A 19,098-nucleotide genomic window follows, 5' to 3' on the forward strand; every position below is an offset into this window, starting at 1 on the left:
TGGAGCTAGTGCTCACTCTAACTCTAGCTGCGATGCAATATTTGCCGGAGCTGGAGCAGTCATAGAAACAGCCACAACAGAAGTGGTAACAATAGACGCTGGTGGCACTGGTGGCTGAGCGCTGACAGGTTCGACGACCTGGGTCGAGAAGTCCACTATGACTGGCCTGAGCGGAGAGATGGAAGGACCAAAAGAGTGGAGCTAAGGTCCTGAGTGAATAGCTGGCACAACTGTAGCCTTAAGTGCTGGAGGAGGAGCAGACTAAACTAGAGGGATAGGAACACTGGTGTGCTAGAGAATATGAGTCATGAATGCCCGATGCTCTGCCCTATCTGTGAGGAGCTGCTGCTAGAGAGTGTCCTAGCGGTCCTGAATAGTCTGGAACATAGATAACATCCGCTCGGACAACTATTGCTAGATAGTGGCCTGCCTGGCCAGCTCTGCTGCCTGACGGGCTTGCTTTGTGGCCATGTGAGCCTGCTGCTGAGTGAGTGATTGAACGATGGCAGCCAAAGCAGGGTGAATCGCTGGAGGGGCAGCTGGACTAGACTAGCAGCACTAGAGCCACCAGCCTCGTGATCATGAGAACGAGGTGGCATAGGAGGTGGTGGTAGAATCCCTAGATCCTCATCATCATCAGAAGTTGTATCATCAACTGCACCTTGACCCTCAAACTATCTAATGGCCTCATCCTCAATCCTGATATCTGATGCTAGTGGATCAACTGGAGCTGTGTCCTCAGGAGCTGGGTGATAGAAGCCGAGCTGTAGTCTAGAGGCCTCAAGCGTGGCCTGGAACTAAGGAGGCTAGATCAGCTGAGAAAATATGTGAAATAAGTAATGAGCATAAGGCAGCTGACGCCGAGCCCGAAGACCATCCAAGACTGTGTCCTCTATCTCACAAATCAGAAAATCAACGATGTCAAACTCAGAGTGTGAAATCAAGGCACCGAGTAGCCAGAGCTGGATATGAGTGGTGGCCTCTTTGTATCCCATCCTAGGTAGCAAAGTCCGCTTCATGAGCTCATATAGGAACTTTGCTACTTGAGTGAAATCTACTGGAGAACGTTGCGACCCATCTATCAACGGAGGTTGAAACAAGGCAGCGACATGAGCAGTGGCAGAGGCTACTCCGCCGTGAGGGCGACGAGGAGGACCTAAAGTGCCATAGCACAAGTTATGGAGCCTTGCCGATGACTCAGGAAATCCAAATAGCTCTCTGATCTGAGTAGCATGCAAGGTCACATCCTCTCGCTCAAATCTGAACCTCATCCACTGAGGATCCAGGTCAATCCAAACTATGGCATAAAAGACTCTGACCCACTCCTCAACATATCTGCCATCGAAGGTCAGAAGAGAGTGTAAACCTGGTAGATATGTGATGTGACCCTCTGACTCTGCACCGACTGCTGAAAGGAAGGCAGGGAGATCCAAACGCTGGTGCGCTCTTAGGGAAATCTGAGACAACTGTGACCTAAAGAAGGACTCCTAGGTCCTGGTGCTAAAGAGTGGCGCAGCTGCTGGTTCCCTCTCAGCTAGCAACCAAGTGTCCATGGGTACTTGTCTGAACTGACGTACCCGGGCAGTTGTGGCTCGCTGAAGATCGAGCAGGCAAGGATCAGCAGCAAGTGTCGCACCATAGTGTCATCTCGCTCCCGAAAACGAGGTGGAGGAATAGGCAGAGCGAAAGTGGGAGCGGGAGCAATGGAAGATGGAGTGGTGGAGGTGGTGGTAGCAGCCAGAGTGGTGGACAGCTCGAGAGCGGCAGGAGCTAGCGAAGTGGGAGGTGGAGTGGTGACTGGGTCAGAAGGAGTGGAGCGAGCAGTGGAGGAGCGAGTCCGAGACCTGAGGCGACGGACTCAGAAGGCGATCTGATCAGAAGATATCTGCAACTGACCTCCTTGCTCTTCTTGATCTACTACTGCTGTTGCTGAAATCATTGCATGAGTGGCTCTGTCCAGACATCTCTTCTTTTTGCCCCCTTGCTACTCAAGGTAGACAGTCTTCCCCTTGACTTGTCTGAAGGGGCAAGGAGGGTCCTGGTCATCTCCTCCCCCTGACGGTGTGACATTCTTCATCCTCACCATCCTGAACTGACTGCTGCAAGATAAGGAGAAAAGATAAGCGAGAGTAGTAGAGCAGTAGGTAAGGCTAGAATAGAGTGCGATAGCTACCTGGGAACTTCTTGAGAAGAGAGAGGAACCAGGCAGGACAGGAGACGCGCAGGCGAGCAGACGAAATCACTGAAATGACAGAAGAGGAGAGCACGTATTAGTCACATAGTCATAAGTATATGAAATGTGAATAAATACATACACATAGAGTTATGACACAAAAACAGAGTGATTTGGAGAAACAGAGGTCAAACGACGTGAGGATGGCGTTTGAACGGTGAATTGTGCCATAGAGGTTTTGAAATTCGAAATGAGGCATGAAATGACTAGGAATTGAGCCAATACTTCACGGATAGGTATATTTGTATGAAAATGAGTGAAGTGGGTGTTTGGTTTGAAGTTTGGCAGAGGAAAAACATTTTTGGCACTCGGCTCAAAATAGATCACCATAAAGATAAAGAGGTTGGGAAACGGGTGTCTGGAATATCAGATAGGTGTGAAAATTGGCGTGAGAGGTACTGGTAGTAGCTGGAGTTTGCTAGAAAAGTTGGGGTCGATTTGAGCTATTTTGACTGGTTTGGGCATTTCAACGAACACATGGTGCGCGGTGATTAGGTTTGGTGGGAAAATACCCTTTTAGGGTTCGAAACCTCCCAACGGGAGACGATAACCTGCAGGAAGCTTTAGGGACACTCAGGCACACTAGCTTTCACATGGTTTCATAGGATTTGAATGAAATTGAGTTGAAATCAAAAGGGGTGGCAGAGTGAGCTGCCCTGTAGAGACATAGAGAGATAGAGAGAGGGAAAAAGCTGGGGTCTGCTCACCAGAGAGAGGAGAGGGGAGTAGCAACAGCTAGGGTTGGTCACCGTCGATAGGACGGTGGCGATGGGCAGCGATGAGGCAGAGGCGGCGGTCGAGAGGGAGAAGCCAGAAACAGAGACTGGCACTGGGGAAATGAGAGACTGCTCCAGGCTCGGGCGAGGAAAACTTTTTTAAAATGCTTCATGGGCACACCAGATAGTGTACAACGACTGTTCGGTGCACACCGGATACTGCACAGTCACTGTTCACTGAACCACCGGATAGGGCCGCACAATGACAGATCCACGCGCGCCTAACCGGTGCACCGAACATTACACATTGGAGTGTCCGGTGCACACTGAACTGTCCAGTGAGTCTAGATAAAGGGAATTTTGAATTTTTCTAGGAAAATTTGAACCAAACCAAATCACAAATTTTAAGCACACAAAACAAAACCTGTTGGGATAGGTATTGGTACCCTCACATATTCTCACATATTTTTCAAAATATTGTGCCATAGGCTAGATAGTTTTTAGAGAAAATAGGCAAATGGTGAGATTTTGCATTTGGGTATTGCACTAGAGGTTTCATGTATGAATTGAGTTGTGAATACTCCCACTAAGTGCAGTACCACATGCATATCTCAAAAACCAACAATTGCATAGTAAATGAAACTTAAGTACCAAAACCTTAAAAGCTAGAACTTATCAAGTTTGAGCCCGAGTTAAGCTTTTTCACTCGCTTTGTTGGCGGTTATCTCAACTAGGTTAGAAAGCCCTAGATGCAATACAAGAAATTTAAATATGCAATGCAAGCTTGACATCACCATTTTATGATTAGGTAAAATTTTTGAGATCAAGAATATTTAGCTCATTCCTCAACATACAAAAGCGGGGTTTGTCTAAAGGCTTTGTAGAAATATCCGCTAATTGATCTTCCGATCTCACTACTTCTAAAATTATATCTCCTTTAGCAACATGATCTCTAAGGAAGTGATGACAGACATCAATGTGCTTGGTGCGAGAGTGTTGTATAGGATTATTAGCAATTTTAACAACACTCTCATTATCACACAACAAAGGTAACTTTTCTAGAACTACACCATATTCTAGAAGAGTTTGTTTCATATAAAGAATTTGTGTGCAACAAGCACCCACGGTAATGTATTCCGCTTCAGCGGTTGACAAGGCAGCACTATTTTGCTTTTTAGAAGTCTATGAAACTAGTGATCTCCCAAGAAAATGGCATCCTCCGGATGTACTTTTCCTATCAATTTTGCAACCGGCGTAATCCGAATCGGAATACCCAATTAATTCAAAAGTAGCTCCCTTGTGATACCAAAGACCGACACTTGGGGTGTGCTTAAGATACTTTATAATTCTTTTAACAGTGCTAAGATGAGCTTTTTTAGGATTTGCTAGAAATTGAGCACACATACAGACACTAAACATGATATCGGGCCTAGATGCGGTAAGATACATTAAACTATCAATCATAAAACGGTAGAGAGTTTGATCAACTGGGTTACCTCCCTCATCTAGGTCGTGATGTCCATTAGTAGGCATGGGTGTCTTGATTGGTTGCACTTCTCCAATTTGAATCTTCTCAACAAGTCTTTGATGTACTTCTCTTGTGAGAGGAAGTTGCCATCTTTCATTTGCTTGACTTGGAAGCCGAGGAAGATGGTTAGCTCACCAATCATTGACATGTCGAACTCCTTTGACATCAACTCACCAAATTCCTTGCAATGACAATCATTTGTCGAGCCAAAGATTATATCATCAACATAAACTTGACAAATGAAAATATCACCGTTATGTTTCTTTTTGAATAGAGTTGTGTCGATGATCTCGATCTTGAAGCCCTTCTCATTGAGGAAGTTGCGAAGACGTTCATACCAAGCCCTTAGAGCTTGCTTTAGACCATATAGCACTTTGGACAACCTATAAGAATGATTAGGATATCTAGGGTCTTCAAACCCGGGTGGTTGCTCAACATATACTATTTCATTTATGAAGCCATTTAAGAATGCACTTTTTACATCCATTTGATAAAGTGTTATATCATAGTAGGATGCATATTCAAGAAGATACGAATGGCTTCAAGTCGAGCAACAGGTGCAAAGGTCTCTCCAAAATCTAAACCTTCAACATGAGAGAATCCCTTTGCAACAAGCCTTGCCTTGTTCCGCATAATTACACCTTGATCATCTTGTTTGTTTCGGAGCACCCATTTTGTTCCAATGACTCTTGCATCTTGTGGAGGTTTCTGCAGGGTCCAAACTTGATTCTGGGTGAAGTTGTTTAATTCTTCATGCATGGCATTCACCCAGTCCCGATCTGTAGCGCCTCATCTATACATGTAGGGTCAGCACAAGAAACAAAAGAGTCATGTTCAATAAATGAAGCCTATCTTTGAGAACAAGTAATAACCCCTTGTGAAGGACTCCCAATGATAAGATCTTGTGGATGTGCTTGTAGTAGTGATGAGTTTCTCTTGTCAACCAATTGGGAAGAAGATCTTGGAGCATCAACATCATCGGCTTGTACCCTTGCTTGTTCATGAGATACAAATGTTCCAAGACTTTCTGGAAAGCTTAGTGAAATCACTACATAATTGTATAATCACCAAGTAACCAAATCAAACAATACAGTTTTTGCAATCTGTCCAGACAGTGGACAGAACACAACAACCATATTGTAAAATTCATAACTCTCAAACTATCTGGCCTATGTTCACGAGATACAAATGTATCTTCATTTGCATGTCTCTCATCTTTTCATCATCATGTGGTACATTTGATGAAGAAGGCCTGGTGATATCTTGCACCTCTTCTTCATCTTCTTTTGGTTCGATGGCTCCAATAGGCATATTCTTCATGGCTTCCCTAAGTGGTTCATCACCTACATCATCAAGATTTTCATGTGCTCCTTGGGAGCCATTAGTCTCATCAAATTCCACATCATATGTTTCTTCCACCATGCAAGTGTCATGATTGAATAATATATATGCTTTGGATTTTGATGAATAACCAAGTAAGAAACCAATGTCACAACGTCTTTGAAACTTCCCTTGGTGATGGCGTTCCTTGTAGATATAGCATTTGCATCCAAACACCTAGAAGAAGGAGACACTTGGCTTTTTCCCATTCAGTAGTTCATAGGGAGTCTTCTCAAGTAGTTGGTGAGGAAATAATCTGTTTGATGCATAGCATGCAGTGTTGACATCTTCTAACCAAAACCTCTCCGGTGTGTTATACTCGTCAATCATTGTCCTTGCAAGAGTGATTACATACACCAGGACGCCGTTGGCCAAGTAATTAGGAAAGCTAGTGAGAGATTACCTTACCCGGTTAGGGGCAAGCGGGGAGGCGTTGCTGTAGAGTATAGGGAGGTCCTCGGGTCGAACTGTCTGTAAAGCTTTTCGGACGAGGGATTCCTATGCTTCCTTCTTCCTGAATCTGTAGCGGGTTTTCTCGAAATAGTGGAACTTTGGAAAGGCATCATAGTGCTACCCTGCCTCGCTTCCTTGGTAGAGGTGTATTGGGTCCGTACAACCCCATGGCAAATGGGTAACACGACTTGTGTGTAAAGACGTGCAACCTCTACAGAGTGTAAAACTGGTATATCAGCCGTGCTTACGGTCATGAGCAGCTCGGACACTCACATGATTAACTTATGGAATTAAACTTAATTTGTCATTTGCATTGCATTGTGGGTGTTGTTATTAATCTTGATCTCTTATTTAATTGGGTTGGTATCTACTTATATTTAGTAATTGCTAATAAAATTTTGACCAACTTTAAAAACAATGCTTAGCTTTAACCATCCTCTTTGGTAAGCCTTACACTTCACATGAGCTCCCACCTTTGGTGAGTTCATGCACATTATTCCCCACAACTTGTTGAGCGATGAACATATGTGAGCTCACCCTTGCTGTACTCACATCCCCCCAGGTCAAGAACAGGTACCACTAGATGAGGCGCATGGAGGCTACTGTGATGAGTTCGTGAGAGGTCTAGGCCATCGTCTCTGAGTCAACTTTGGTTGTTGGATCGTTGTCTTCGTATGATGTAATTATTTAATTATTTTCTACAGAACTCCGTTATATTAATGTTGTGACATTTGTTTCTGTACCACGAGCCATCATATGTGTAAGACTTGATCCTAGCACACTTGGTGATTAACTCATGCTCGGGTTTTGGTGCCCCTGAAATCCGGGTGTGACAAAAGTGTGCAACCTCTACAGAGTGTTATGAAGCTGATATATCGGTCGTGCTCACGGTTAAGAGCGGCCTTTGGATCCTCTTTGATTAGAGATACTGATGGTTCGAGATGTTATGGCTTTATTTATGGATTTGGTTATGACGATGATAATGATGTTCCTCGATGAGGAAATGATTCACGAGTTGGTTATTACTAAAACTAGGACTCTACTAATAATAAATACCTGACGAACTAAAAGCAACTGCTTTGAGCCTAACCCCACATAAAGCTAGTCCACCTTAGCCAAACAGGACATTTGCTGAGTACGTTGATGTGTACTTGAAAGGGAAATGTGCCCTTGGGCCATTTCTAAGTATTTTGGTGATTAAGTGCCCAACACAAATGGTTTAAGTGCAAATTGTGCAAAATGGTGGATGAAGTGAAAATCAACACAAAGGTATGATTCTAGACTTAGTACATTGGTTTTTGTGTACTAACATATTTGTCTAAGTGCTAGAATCAGAGAAAACACAAAAGGAAAAAGACTTGGCTGGAACAGCCAAGACTCTACGCAGTCTGGGTGCACCGGACTGTCCTGTGCGCTAGGCTGGAGTCTGGTCAACTAGCCGCTCTCGGGAATTCGTCGGCGGCGTACGACTAAAATTCACCGGACTGTCCGGTGGTGCACCGTACTGTCCGGTGAGCCAACGGTCGGCCGCGTAATCCGCGTGTGATGCGTGGCCGAGCCAACGGTCTGATGGGGGCACCGGACTGTCCTGTGCGCACCGTACAGTGTCCGGTGCGCCAACGGCTCCAAATCTTTAACGGTCGGCTGCACTAATTTAGGAAAGCAATCTGCACCAGACACTAAACAGTGCCTGTCCGGTGGCACACCGGACTATCCGGTGCGCCACCCGACAGAAGGCAAGAATTGCCTTCCTGAATTGCTCTCAACGGCTCCTAGCTACCTTGGGGCTATAAAAGGGACCCCTAGGCGCATGGAGGAGGACACCAAGCATACTCTGAACATTCTAAGACTCCCGCACTTCATCTTGGCACACTCGAATGACATTCTTAGTGATTTGAGCTCCGTTCTAGTGGTGAAATTGTTGTGTTTCATTTGAGCTCAAGTCTTGGCTTGTGTGTGTGTATTGCTGGGATTTGTGTGTGTTGCTTTTCCCTCCCTTACATCCGTGTTTCTTTGTGATCATCATTTGTAAGGGCGAGAGGCTCCAAGTTGTGGAGATTCCTCACAAACGGGATATAGTGAAAGAAAGAAAAACACCGTGGTATTCAATTGGATCTTTGGATCACTTGAAAGGGGTTGAGTGTAACCCTCGTCCATTGGGACACCACAACGTGGATTAGGCAAGTGTTGTACTTGGCCGAACCATAGGATAAACCATCGTGTCTCTTTTGCTTGTTCTCATTGTGACTATTGTGTTTCACAAGAGCTCGGTCCTTAGCCACTTGATTTCATTGTGCTAACCCTTAATCAAGTTGTGTGGCTTTAAGTTTTAAGTTTTTACAGGATCACCTATTAACCCCCCCCCCTCTAGGTGCTCTCAATTGGTATCAGAGTCATTCTCTTCAAGAAAGGGACTAATCGCCCGAAGGGATGGATCCTAAGGGAAAGGGGATGGTGATCAATGACAAGGAGAAGGAGTCCTTTATCAATGATCCAAAAGACGACAAGCCCATTGACTCGGGCTCAAGTCACAAAAAGAAGGATGGGAAGAAGAAGAGGCGCATCAAGAAGGTAGTCTACTATGACAGCGACGAGTCCTCTTCTTCCCAAAGAGACGACGACGACGAGAAAAAGAAAATGGTCAACTCAAACTTTTCCTTTGATTATTCTCGTATTCCGCAAAATTCCAATGCTCATTTGCTTTCCATTCCTCTTGGTAAACCTTCACACTTTGATGGAGAGGACTACGGATTTTGGAGTCACAAAATGCGTAGCCACTTGTTCTCTCTTCATCCAAGTATATGGGATATAGTAGAGAATGGAATGCAATTTGATAGTACGGATAATCCCATGTTTATCAATGAACAAATTCACAAAAATGCACAAGCTACCACTGTTCTTTTAGCATCCTTGTGCAGGGAAGAGTATCATAAGGTGGGTGGCTTGGATAATGCCAAGCAAATTTGGGACACCCTCAAGATCTCACATGAGGGGAACGACGCCACCATGATCACCAAGATGAAGTTGGTGGAAGGCGAACTAGGAAGGTTCGCGATGGTCAGGGGGGAGGAGCCAACCCAAACGTATAACAGGCTCAAGACCCTGGTCAACAAAATCAGGAGCTATGGAAGCACGAGATGGACGGACCACGATGTCGTCCGGCTTATGCTAGGGTCCTTCACTGTCCTTGATCCTCATCTTGTAAACTCTATTCGTGAAAATCCTAGGTACACCAAGATGACGCCGGAGGAAATACTCGAAAAGTTTGTAAGCGGGCGAATGATGATCAAGGAGGCAAGATATGTTGATGAGGCGTTGAATGGCCCAATGCCGATCCACGAGCCTCAAACCGTTGCTCTCAAAGCGACAAGCAGCAGGGAAGGGCTACCTAGCAAAGTGGCGCAAGTTGAGGCGGCCGAGCTAAATGAGGATGAAATGGCCCTCATCATCAAGCGCTTCAAGATGGCGCTCAAAGGTCGCAAGGAGCATCCCAACAAAAGCAAGACGAAGGGAAAGCACTCATGCTTCAAGTGTGGTAAGATTGGTCACTTTATTGCTAACTGTCCCGATAATGATAGTGACCAGGAACAAGGAAAGAATGGGAAGAGAGAGAACAAGAAGCACTACTAGAAAACCCCCCTTGTATGTACGTTTTAGTTGTAGCGCACACAAAAGCGTCTCTACGGCGGTACATAAAGACGTTATTTGAAACAATTTTAAGAACGCATCAAAATGTTACGGTATTTGACACGCTTTCAACGTGAAGAGATACCTAAACACAATTTTTAACACGCTATTAAAATCGTATTAGAATGACACGAAATTAGACACGCTTTCAATCGTCAGTAACCTATAGACACGTTGCAAAACACGTATTAAAATCGTCTATAGGAACCTTAAGACGCTTTTTGATATGCAATTAAAACGTATAAAAATGGCATAGTTAGACATGCTTTCAATACGTGACTAACATGAAGATACGTCATAAAGCGCATCGAATAACCGTTATTAGCCACATAGAGATGTTTTTTATGTGATAACGAAATATCTCTAGTTGATATGAAATTAGATACGCTTTTAACCGTTACTACTTGAAGACACGTTTTAATGTGTATTAGCAATTTATCCTTAACCATGTAGAGATGTTTTTGGTGTAAAATTTAAAACATGTAACCTACGACCGAGGTATATTAGTCACCATAGTTGTTGTGTGGTATATCTTCCACTAGAGCTAACGTGACATATATTATAGGAGGCTAAAACAATATAATGTTAACATTAATTGTGTTTAGCTAGTGTATGTTGTATAGGTCTAATAAAGGCATAATAATAATAATAATAATAATAATAATAAAAAAAAAATTAGAAAAAAAATATGGTCATGCCCACTTGAAATGGGAAAAAGTATGGTCACTCACTCGATAATAATAAATAGAAAAAGCGCCTGATTTGGGCACACTCATAACCAGAAAACATCAAAGCTAAGAATAATTAAATAAGCCATGTTACAAGTCTCATGGATTGTACGTAGTATTTAATCAAATAGAAAAATTTGTACACTAAACAACATTAACCCAACAAGTTGGCACCTCCTATCTAAAGTAACACATATTAGTTCATTCTGATTCACAGTGCAAGTAAAAAACCCACAATATTCTTTTATAGCATTAGATGACCAGAAAACCTAAGCCTTGTCTAACTTTCTTCATCGAGTTATACACCCATGTCAAAATTATCTCTTGGGCTAACTCTCACCACAGTGTTCCATGGTTCAGCTTTTGGGTTTTGGACATAAAAGACTTGCTGAATTTGTGATGAAAATACAAAAGGATCATCATCTAGTTTATCACCAGTGTGTATTTTCCGAGAAAAATTCACATGACTGTATCCGAACTCATCTCGTCGCAACCCAGCTTTATGATGAACATCATACCATTCACACTTGAAAAGCACTACCTTGTAGTTTGCATATGACAATTCAACTATATCTAATAATCTGCCAAAATAATTAACCCCATCATCAGCAATGTTGACCACACCACTGTTTTGTGTCAACCGTGCAGCCTCACGACTCAAAGTGTGGAACCTCAAACCATTAATAATGTAACCATTGTATGTCACTCCATATCTGTTTGGTTTTGCAGCCAAAGCTCGGACCTTTGTCGTGATCCCTGTTCCATCGCCTAATATAACCTGTATATAAGGAAAAACGCTCACGTACATTTCTTTTATTAGTTCTATGCCAAATTTGCAATAATTTTAGATGTACATACCTTTTGCTCCAACCAGTCAGGAAAGTGTTGATCCATCAAATTCTGAATGGAGGAAGGTGTTAGATTAATTGAGGGATGTAATTTTCTTTTCTCCTCATCCAAGAATTCTCTACAACAATAGTATCAGTGTCATGTCAGCAAATAGCAGTAAAAAATAAATACAGGTTACTGGTTATAATAAATGTGATGTTGTGTGTTTTAGAAATACTGAACGCACCTGCGGAAATCTTCAAGTTCATCACAATGCCGCAACACATATCGATGAGCCTGAACAAGAAGCTGCTTATCAAGGTTGACGACAGTACTCTTTCCAATAGGTTCACCAGCAGTATCAAACAAATACATGTTTGCTATTTCATCAGATGGTCCAGGATTTCTAGATGGCCTTGTAAAACGTGTAGTTCCTTCTATAAATCTGGAACAAAAGGTCAAGCACTCCTCCATGCAATATCCTTCAGCTATTGATCCTTCTGGTTGAGCTTTATTCTTCACAAGTGCCTTCAGCTTAACAAAAAATCTAAATGCAATAATTGACACATGTAAGTTAAAACTGAATTATTGATTATCATTGTGCAAATTAATTAAAGTTGACTACATACCTCTCCATGGGGTACATCCACCGGTACTGAACCGGACCTCCTAGTTTAACTTCTTCCACCAAGTGCACCATCAAATGCACACTTACAGTAAAGAATGATGGCAGGAAAATTCTCTCCATATCACAAAGTGTCATCACAATACTGTCTTGAAGCTGCTCCAGCTCAGCAACATCTATGACCTTGGAGCACAACTTCTTGAAGAAGTTAGATAACTGAACAACTACTTTCATGACATCCTTGCTAGGGTAACAAGACTGCAGTGCCACTGGAAGAATGTCATGCAGTAAAATATGATTGTCATGACTCTTTAATCCAGTCAATGTACAATCTTTCATATTTACACACCTAGATATATTTGATGCATACCCATCTGGAGTCCTGAGGTTCTGAATTACTGAGCAAAAAATCTCTTTTTGGTCTTTAGACATAGTAAAAGGTGCATCAGGAGTTGTTTGCTTTCCTTGAGCATCTACAACAGGATGAAGATCCTCTCGAATTCCAAGTTCAACTAAATCTAGTCGGGCATTCAGATCATCCTTTGTTTTATGACAAATATTCAATAGAGTGGCGATAAAGTTGTCACACACATTTTTTTCTAAGTGCATTACATCTAGATTGTGTCTTAGTTTGTTGTGTTCCCAATATGGTAGTTGAAAGAAAATTGACCTCTTTTTCAGCCAATCTTCTGGTTTCTTCTCCACTTTACCACAACCCCCATCTAATTCCTTCTTTTCTCCTAGTCTTGTACGCTTGCGTTTCTGACCACTTTTATCTTCGACTTTCTTATTCTTGCCTTTCTTCTTACCCACCTTGGATGTTCTCTCCCCTTTCCCTAACACGAACTCTTTGCCTTCCAACATTTTCAAAACTGTAGTTCCACTCATTTTTTCAGGTGAAAGTCCAGTCTCTACCAAGCCATCAAATTGCATCCTTTGCCTTCGGTATTTGTGATTTATTGGCAGCCAACGACGATGTCCCATATAGCACATCTTTTTACCTTTCTTCAGGTGAAATGATTTTGTAGCTGGACCACAAGAAGGACATGCATATCTACCGCTCGTGGTCCATCCATATAGGTAAGCTAGTGCAGGAAAATCATTTATAGTCCACAATAATGCAGCTCGAAGAGTACAATTCTTTTCTGAGGAGGCATCTGGTGTTCTATCTATTCCCGCCCACAAAAGTAATAGTTCATCGATAAGGGGCTGCAAATATACATCTACATCATTACCTGGAGAATTTGGTCCAGGTATGATCATTGACAAAATTAAAGATGTTTGCTTCATGCAGATCCAAGGTGGAAGGTTGTAGGGAACAAGCATTACTGGCCATGTACTGTGCTTTAAATTCTTGTTCCCAAAAGGGTTAAATCCATCACTAGCTAGACCAAGGCGTACATTACGAGCATCTTCTTTAAAGTCAGGATATCTACGATCAAAGTCTTTCCAAGCATCACCATCTGCTGGGTGGCGTAGTTTTCCATCCTTTGTTCGCCCCTCATCATGCCAACGCATGTCATCTGAAGTTTTGGTAGATGAAAATAACCTTTGGATCCTAGGAATCAATGGAAAGTAACGCAACACTTTGGCTGGTTTCCTTTTCCCCTTAGATTTCACTACAGAGGCATTTGAATCCTTCTTATCAACTTTCCAACGAGAGCTCACACACGTGACAAAAATCTTGTTTAGCAAAATCACCTCGAAAAAGAATGCAATCTTTGGGGCAAGAATGGATTCTCTCATAATCAAGACCTAAGTCACAGATGATTTTCTTTGCTTCATAGTATGTCTTGGGTAGATTAGCTCCAGGAATACCAGATAGCAGATCCATTAGTCCTGTAAATGATTCTTGTGACCAACCATGTAAGCACTTCAAGTGATATAAGTGGACTAAAAATGACAGCCTAGAATATTTACACCCAGAAGAAAATATTCTTGCATCTGCATCCTTCAATAAGCTTGAATATATATTCTGTTGCCTCCCCAAAGTATCTCCTTCCGCTAGATTCACATTATCCTCAGTGGCATTATGTTCCACATCTACAGATCCAGACTGAATATCATCTGCTTCAGCACCAATTATACTTGCAGCCCTTCCAAATGCAGCCTGCAAGAGTTCTTGCATGTCATCCAATCTTCCATCCTGGCGGTGTCGTATTGGACCTGAATTAGTCAAATTTGCACTGATATTTGGTACATCAGCAAGTTCTATAGATGGACTGTCATATTTTTCACCATGATGAACCCAGATAGTATAACCTTTAATAATACCATCACATCTCAGATGTGTCCTGACCTCATCACAGCTGTGGTTGTATCTATTTTTGCAGTTTATGCATGGACAAAGTATCTCGCTACCTTGTGGAAGGTCCCGGTAAGCAAATGCTAAAAACTCCTCAACACCATTTTTGTATGCAGTGTCCAATCTTGATTCTTTCATCCAACTTCGATCCATCAATCTTTATATTATGACCTATTAAAGTTGAATAAAACCCATAAGCATTTATCCAAACCAGTTTAATTTATCTGTCCAAATCCTTACTAGCAATCTGTCAACAACTCCAATCGAAACACAAATTTACCAGAGGGACAGAGAAGGCAGTCAGCAGCACCTCAGCGGTCACTGGTCAGCCGGTTAGCCGTTCAGAGCCTTGGACAGTCGGACCTCAGCAAGCGACGCTCGGGCCTCAGCAAGCCTCAGCTGCTGGTGGGCCTAAACCGTGACAACACCTAATCCTGTTCCGCGGTTCAGCAAGCCTCAATTGCGTGTTCAGCGGTACCTGTTCCGCGGTTTGCCCAACAGACAAGGATACGCTCAATTGCGCAAGGATATGCTCCATTTTATAACCAACCGGTGGTCTATGTGGGGAGGAGACAGCGGTTTCCGAGTCCTTCCTCTTCCCTAATTTGTTCCGTGTTTCCCTCGATTCGCATAGGTCCGATTCGCCAGCGCCAGCGGTTTCCCTCGCATAGGTCCGATTCGCCAGCGGTTTCCCTCGATTCGCCGGCGGCGCCACAGCAAGGTGATGCCTCCTCCTTCCTCTTCCCTAATTAGTTCCGTGTTTCCGTGTATGGTGCCGTCGGGGAGGGTGCCGTGTTTCCCTGTATGGTCTCCGCCGCGAACTTCCCCCACGGCCGCTGCCTCACCCGCGGTAGTGCTCCCCCCTGGACACCGGCGGCTCCACGCTCCCGTGCAGGAGGCCCCTGTGCCTCGCCACATGGTCTTGCAGCCGCCGCACAAGCCATCGTCCTCCCCGCCGCGAACTTCCCCCACGGCCGCTGCCTCACCCGCGGTAGTGCTCCCCCCTGGACACCGGCGGCTCCACGCTCCCGTGCAGGAGGCCCCTGTGCCTCGCCACATGGTCTTGCAGCCGCCGCACGAGCCATCGTCCTCCCCGTCGCTGCCCAGGACCTCCGCGACACACAGATTTCTTCATCCCGCACGAGCCGTCTTCCTCCGCGACGCTCTATTTCGGCACTCTATTCCTTTAATGTACATACCATTTATAAATATTTGCTGATTGCTAGGGTTGCTGTGTTGGGTCCCCGATCCCGGCGACCGACTTCTCAGAAAGCAGCGGCGGCGAAGGGCGTGTTGTGCTCCTGAAAAACCCTCAGGTATGGATTCTCAGATTTGGGGAAAAGGCACTTTGCTGCTGTGCAACTACCGCAGCTATTTATGCACTCTATTCGTTTATTAAAGAAGTGGGGATTACATGGTCAGTATATCGGCAAGTTGATCATCATTCCCCACATGATCTACACTTACCATACCTTGTTCGATGCAATCTCGAATGTAATGGTAACGAGTATCAATGTGCTTGCTTCTATCGTGAAACACCGGGTTCTTGCTCAGTTATATTGCTGACTGATTGTCAATAAATAAACTGAATTTCTGCATATTTTCCTTTAATATATCCGCTAGTAGCATACTCAGCCACACTCCCTGACATACACCCATATTCAGTTTACATACCTCACTATATTCAGTTTAAGCAGATTTCTACATACAACATTTTATTAAGTTAAGAGACTTCACCTTATGCATCATGGCCTTATAGTAGCTTCTTTATACAACAGTTATTTTGAAACTGTTGTTGTTGACCTTTTAGTTACTATAGGTTGAGATTGAGCCAAGAAGCTAAAAAACATTAGGATTAAATAAACCAATTATTTAAAGAGAAACTCTGGATATATATGGACCTTCCAAAGTGTTTTGAAGTCAGTACCAAGTATTAATACAAGTTGCTCCTCCACCTGCAATTTCTGCTTGTTCTGAAGGCTGTATTGAACCTGTCCATAATCTGATATGTGTTTGCCTATTTTGTTTATGAAAATTATAGAATGAAATGTTTGTTTCTTGCCTACATTTTGGATAATGAAATTCCTAATTTCTAATCTTAGCTCTTAACTGAGAATGCAATTTCACAAGGCAACTAACATGCTCATCTTTTATTTTCTTGATCTCCTATATGTAATAAGCAGAATCAATCATGACCAGAGGACTTCGAAGATTAAAGAATTTGAACATTGATGGAGATGGTGCAGAAGCTGCTCAGGAGGAGCACGAAAATGTGGTAGATAATGAGAACAATGAAAGTTTACTGTCCCCTCCTGATGTTGATGGTTTATTAGTCCGCCTGCCACACCAACCTCGAAGTCCAATTAAGATCATATGTAAGTTTCAGGTTTGTTCTTGTATATCTTGGTACAATGTGAAATCTTACATTTTCATATATGCAGGGCCAAATGGAGAGGTTAGACAGATTATAGGGGAATTCACACTTTCAAATTTACTAGCATTACAAGGAGGAAAGGTAATTGTAGAGACAGATGAAAATGGTGTCCCAAATGAAAGGTCAGCCTCCATTCTTGGGCAGCACCTTGGCCATGTAGCAGAAAGCCCAACCTTAGCCCCTTTAGACATCCCAAGATTTGACAATAGCAGGTTTAATTCACACAAGGAACAAATAATAAGGGATGTTGAGGTAATTTTTTGTTATCGGTGCAAGCATGTACCTTCATTTTTTATATATGTACTAACATTTACCTTCCTGTATGTAGCTAAAGTTTGCCTTCCCAAGGCAAACCATACATCTTACAAGGGACTGGATCCTAAGGACAGTTAATAATAGGTGGCGAGCGTACAAATCTAAGTTGAAGAAACAATACTTCAATCGTGACGAGAGAACTCTAGAAGAAATCCTAAGAGAGAAGCCACTAACGACTAATGAACATCAATGGAGATCTCTAGTTGGAATTTGGTGCCAAGAGCAACATAAGGTGCCATCTATTTACTCAACACGTTTATATCAATTTTTAATCAAGGAATGTTACATTATTGCTTAATCATTGCCTGTCTTTGTAGAAATTATGTTCCACAAACTCTCGTTGTGCAAAAGAACAGAAGACTGCACACACATGTGGGAGGAAAAGCCTTGCTAGATTAAAAAAAGAGATGGTGATAAATATTCATCCATATTTGTTAAATTTCACTATCATCTATCTGAGGATTGAAATGATAGCCAAATAACTAAATTATGCAGGAAACCAGAACTAAACGAAAGGTTCATAGGATAGAACTATGGGAGGCAGCTCATAAAAAGAAGAATGGTAGATACACAACAGAAAAGGCAGAGACACTGATGGTACGTACATTTTCTGGTATAAATGATTTATGCTTGATCTAAAAATCAGCTTATAGTTCCTTAACCTTCATATATACTTTGTTTCAATAGGCTGCATCTTATGAGGAATTTAAAAAAAGGAGAGGGAACAATGATGGTAATCGTCTTTCATCTAAAGATTACAATGAAGTGTTCAATGATATTGTTGCCAAGGATTTCAAAGCACGTGGGTACTATGATGATAAGTACTGGAGTCAAGTACAAGCTTTTCAAGGTTTACCGTTTGTTAATCAAACGGAGGAAGAAAGAATGTACCAAGAGAAAGTAAATGAAATTGACAATAAAATGGAATCCGTGAGTGGTCTCATGAAGCATTGGCTTACTTTTATGTCAAAAAAGTATCCAGAAGATTTAACCCCAGAAATGAGAGAAGCTTTACAAAATGAAGTAAGCTTGCATTCAACAATGGCCCCCTCCCTCTCTAGAATAAGAGCATATTTTTAACAGTATGTTGGTTCAAATATTTCAGGGTGGTGATAGTTATGACCAATGCAATGAAGATGACAAATCTGAAAATTATGCTGCCAAAGATACGAGTAGCATCCAAGAAGATTCAAATGATGACGTGACCTCTCGAACAAATGAAGTGCATGTATACTTCCTTTATTTCAATTATTAAATATCATTAGCTACTATATAATAATATTCAAGCTCTTGCTAATGGCTTGTAGAACATGGTTCATGTCGAGCAGCAGCAACAACAATCTGGCCATAGAAGTCTTGGACGAACTCAAGTCCATACATCTGCACCACATGAGCAAACACCTTCAAAGGTATGTTAGAAAGGCCTACTCAATTACCAATGCACATGTATCTTGTATTTTTTGTATTTTGTTACCTGCTTCAAAGTTGTACACAAACAGATTTATAATTTAACTACCCGAGCTAATGCAGCTAAATGCACTGATAACATATTGACATGATTACAGAATGGCTAAATGCAACATTCACCCCCTTAATCTTGTCAACCTTCTATCTTGACGACGCCCAATTGCCTCCTAAGTTCTGAGAATTTCATCCGGCCAAGTGGCTTTGTCAGAGCGTCGGCTAACTGACCTTCAAAACTCACATGAGCCACATCTACCATCCTAAGTTCTGAACACCTTTCGCTCGAGGAGAGGAATGCGGACAACCGGCGAATAGTTTTCAGATGAAGGGGATTCACGGATCAAAAAAGCAAGGAGCTCCTCATTAGAGGACAGACCCAGCGCTCGAGGATACGGATTCGAT

General features: G+C 42.7%; 1 protein-coding gene across 1 annotated transcript; it reads left to right on the forward strand.

Moving 5' to 3' along the window:
- Positions 1-17,583: 17,583 nt before the first annotated feature.
- On the forward strand, positions 17,584-18,806 carry LOC103653553 (uncharacterized). The gene is made up of 6 exons (XM_020552132.1): positions 17,584-17,642; positions 17,728-17,829; positions 17,920-18,255; positions 18,338-18,460; positions 18,540-18,641; positions 18,798-18,806. The coding sequence occupies exons 1-6, from the start codon at positions 17,640-17,642 to the stop codon at positions 18,804-18,806; spliced, it is 675 nt and encodes a 224-aa protein (XP_020407721.1). The 5' UTR covers positions 17,584-17,639.
- The last annotated feature ends 292 nt before the right edge of the window (positions 18,807-19,098 follow it).

This window comes from Zea mays, chromosome 4 (genome assembly GCF_902167145.1).
Source record: "Zea mays cultivar B73 chromosome 4, Zm-B73-REFERENCE-NAM-5.0, whole genome shotgun sequence".
In the NCBI taxonomy this organism is placed as follows: domain Eukaryota; kingdom Viridiplantae; phylum Streptophyta; class Magnoliopsida; order Poales; family Poaceae; genus Zea; species Zea mays.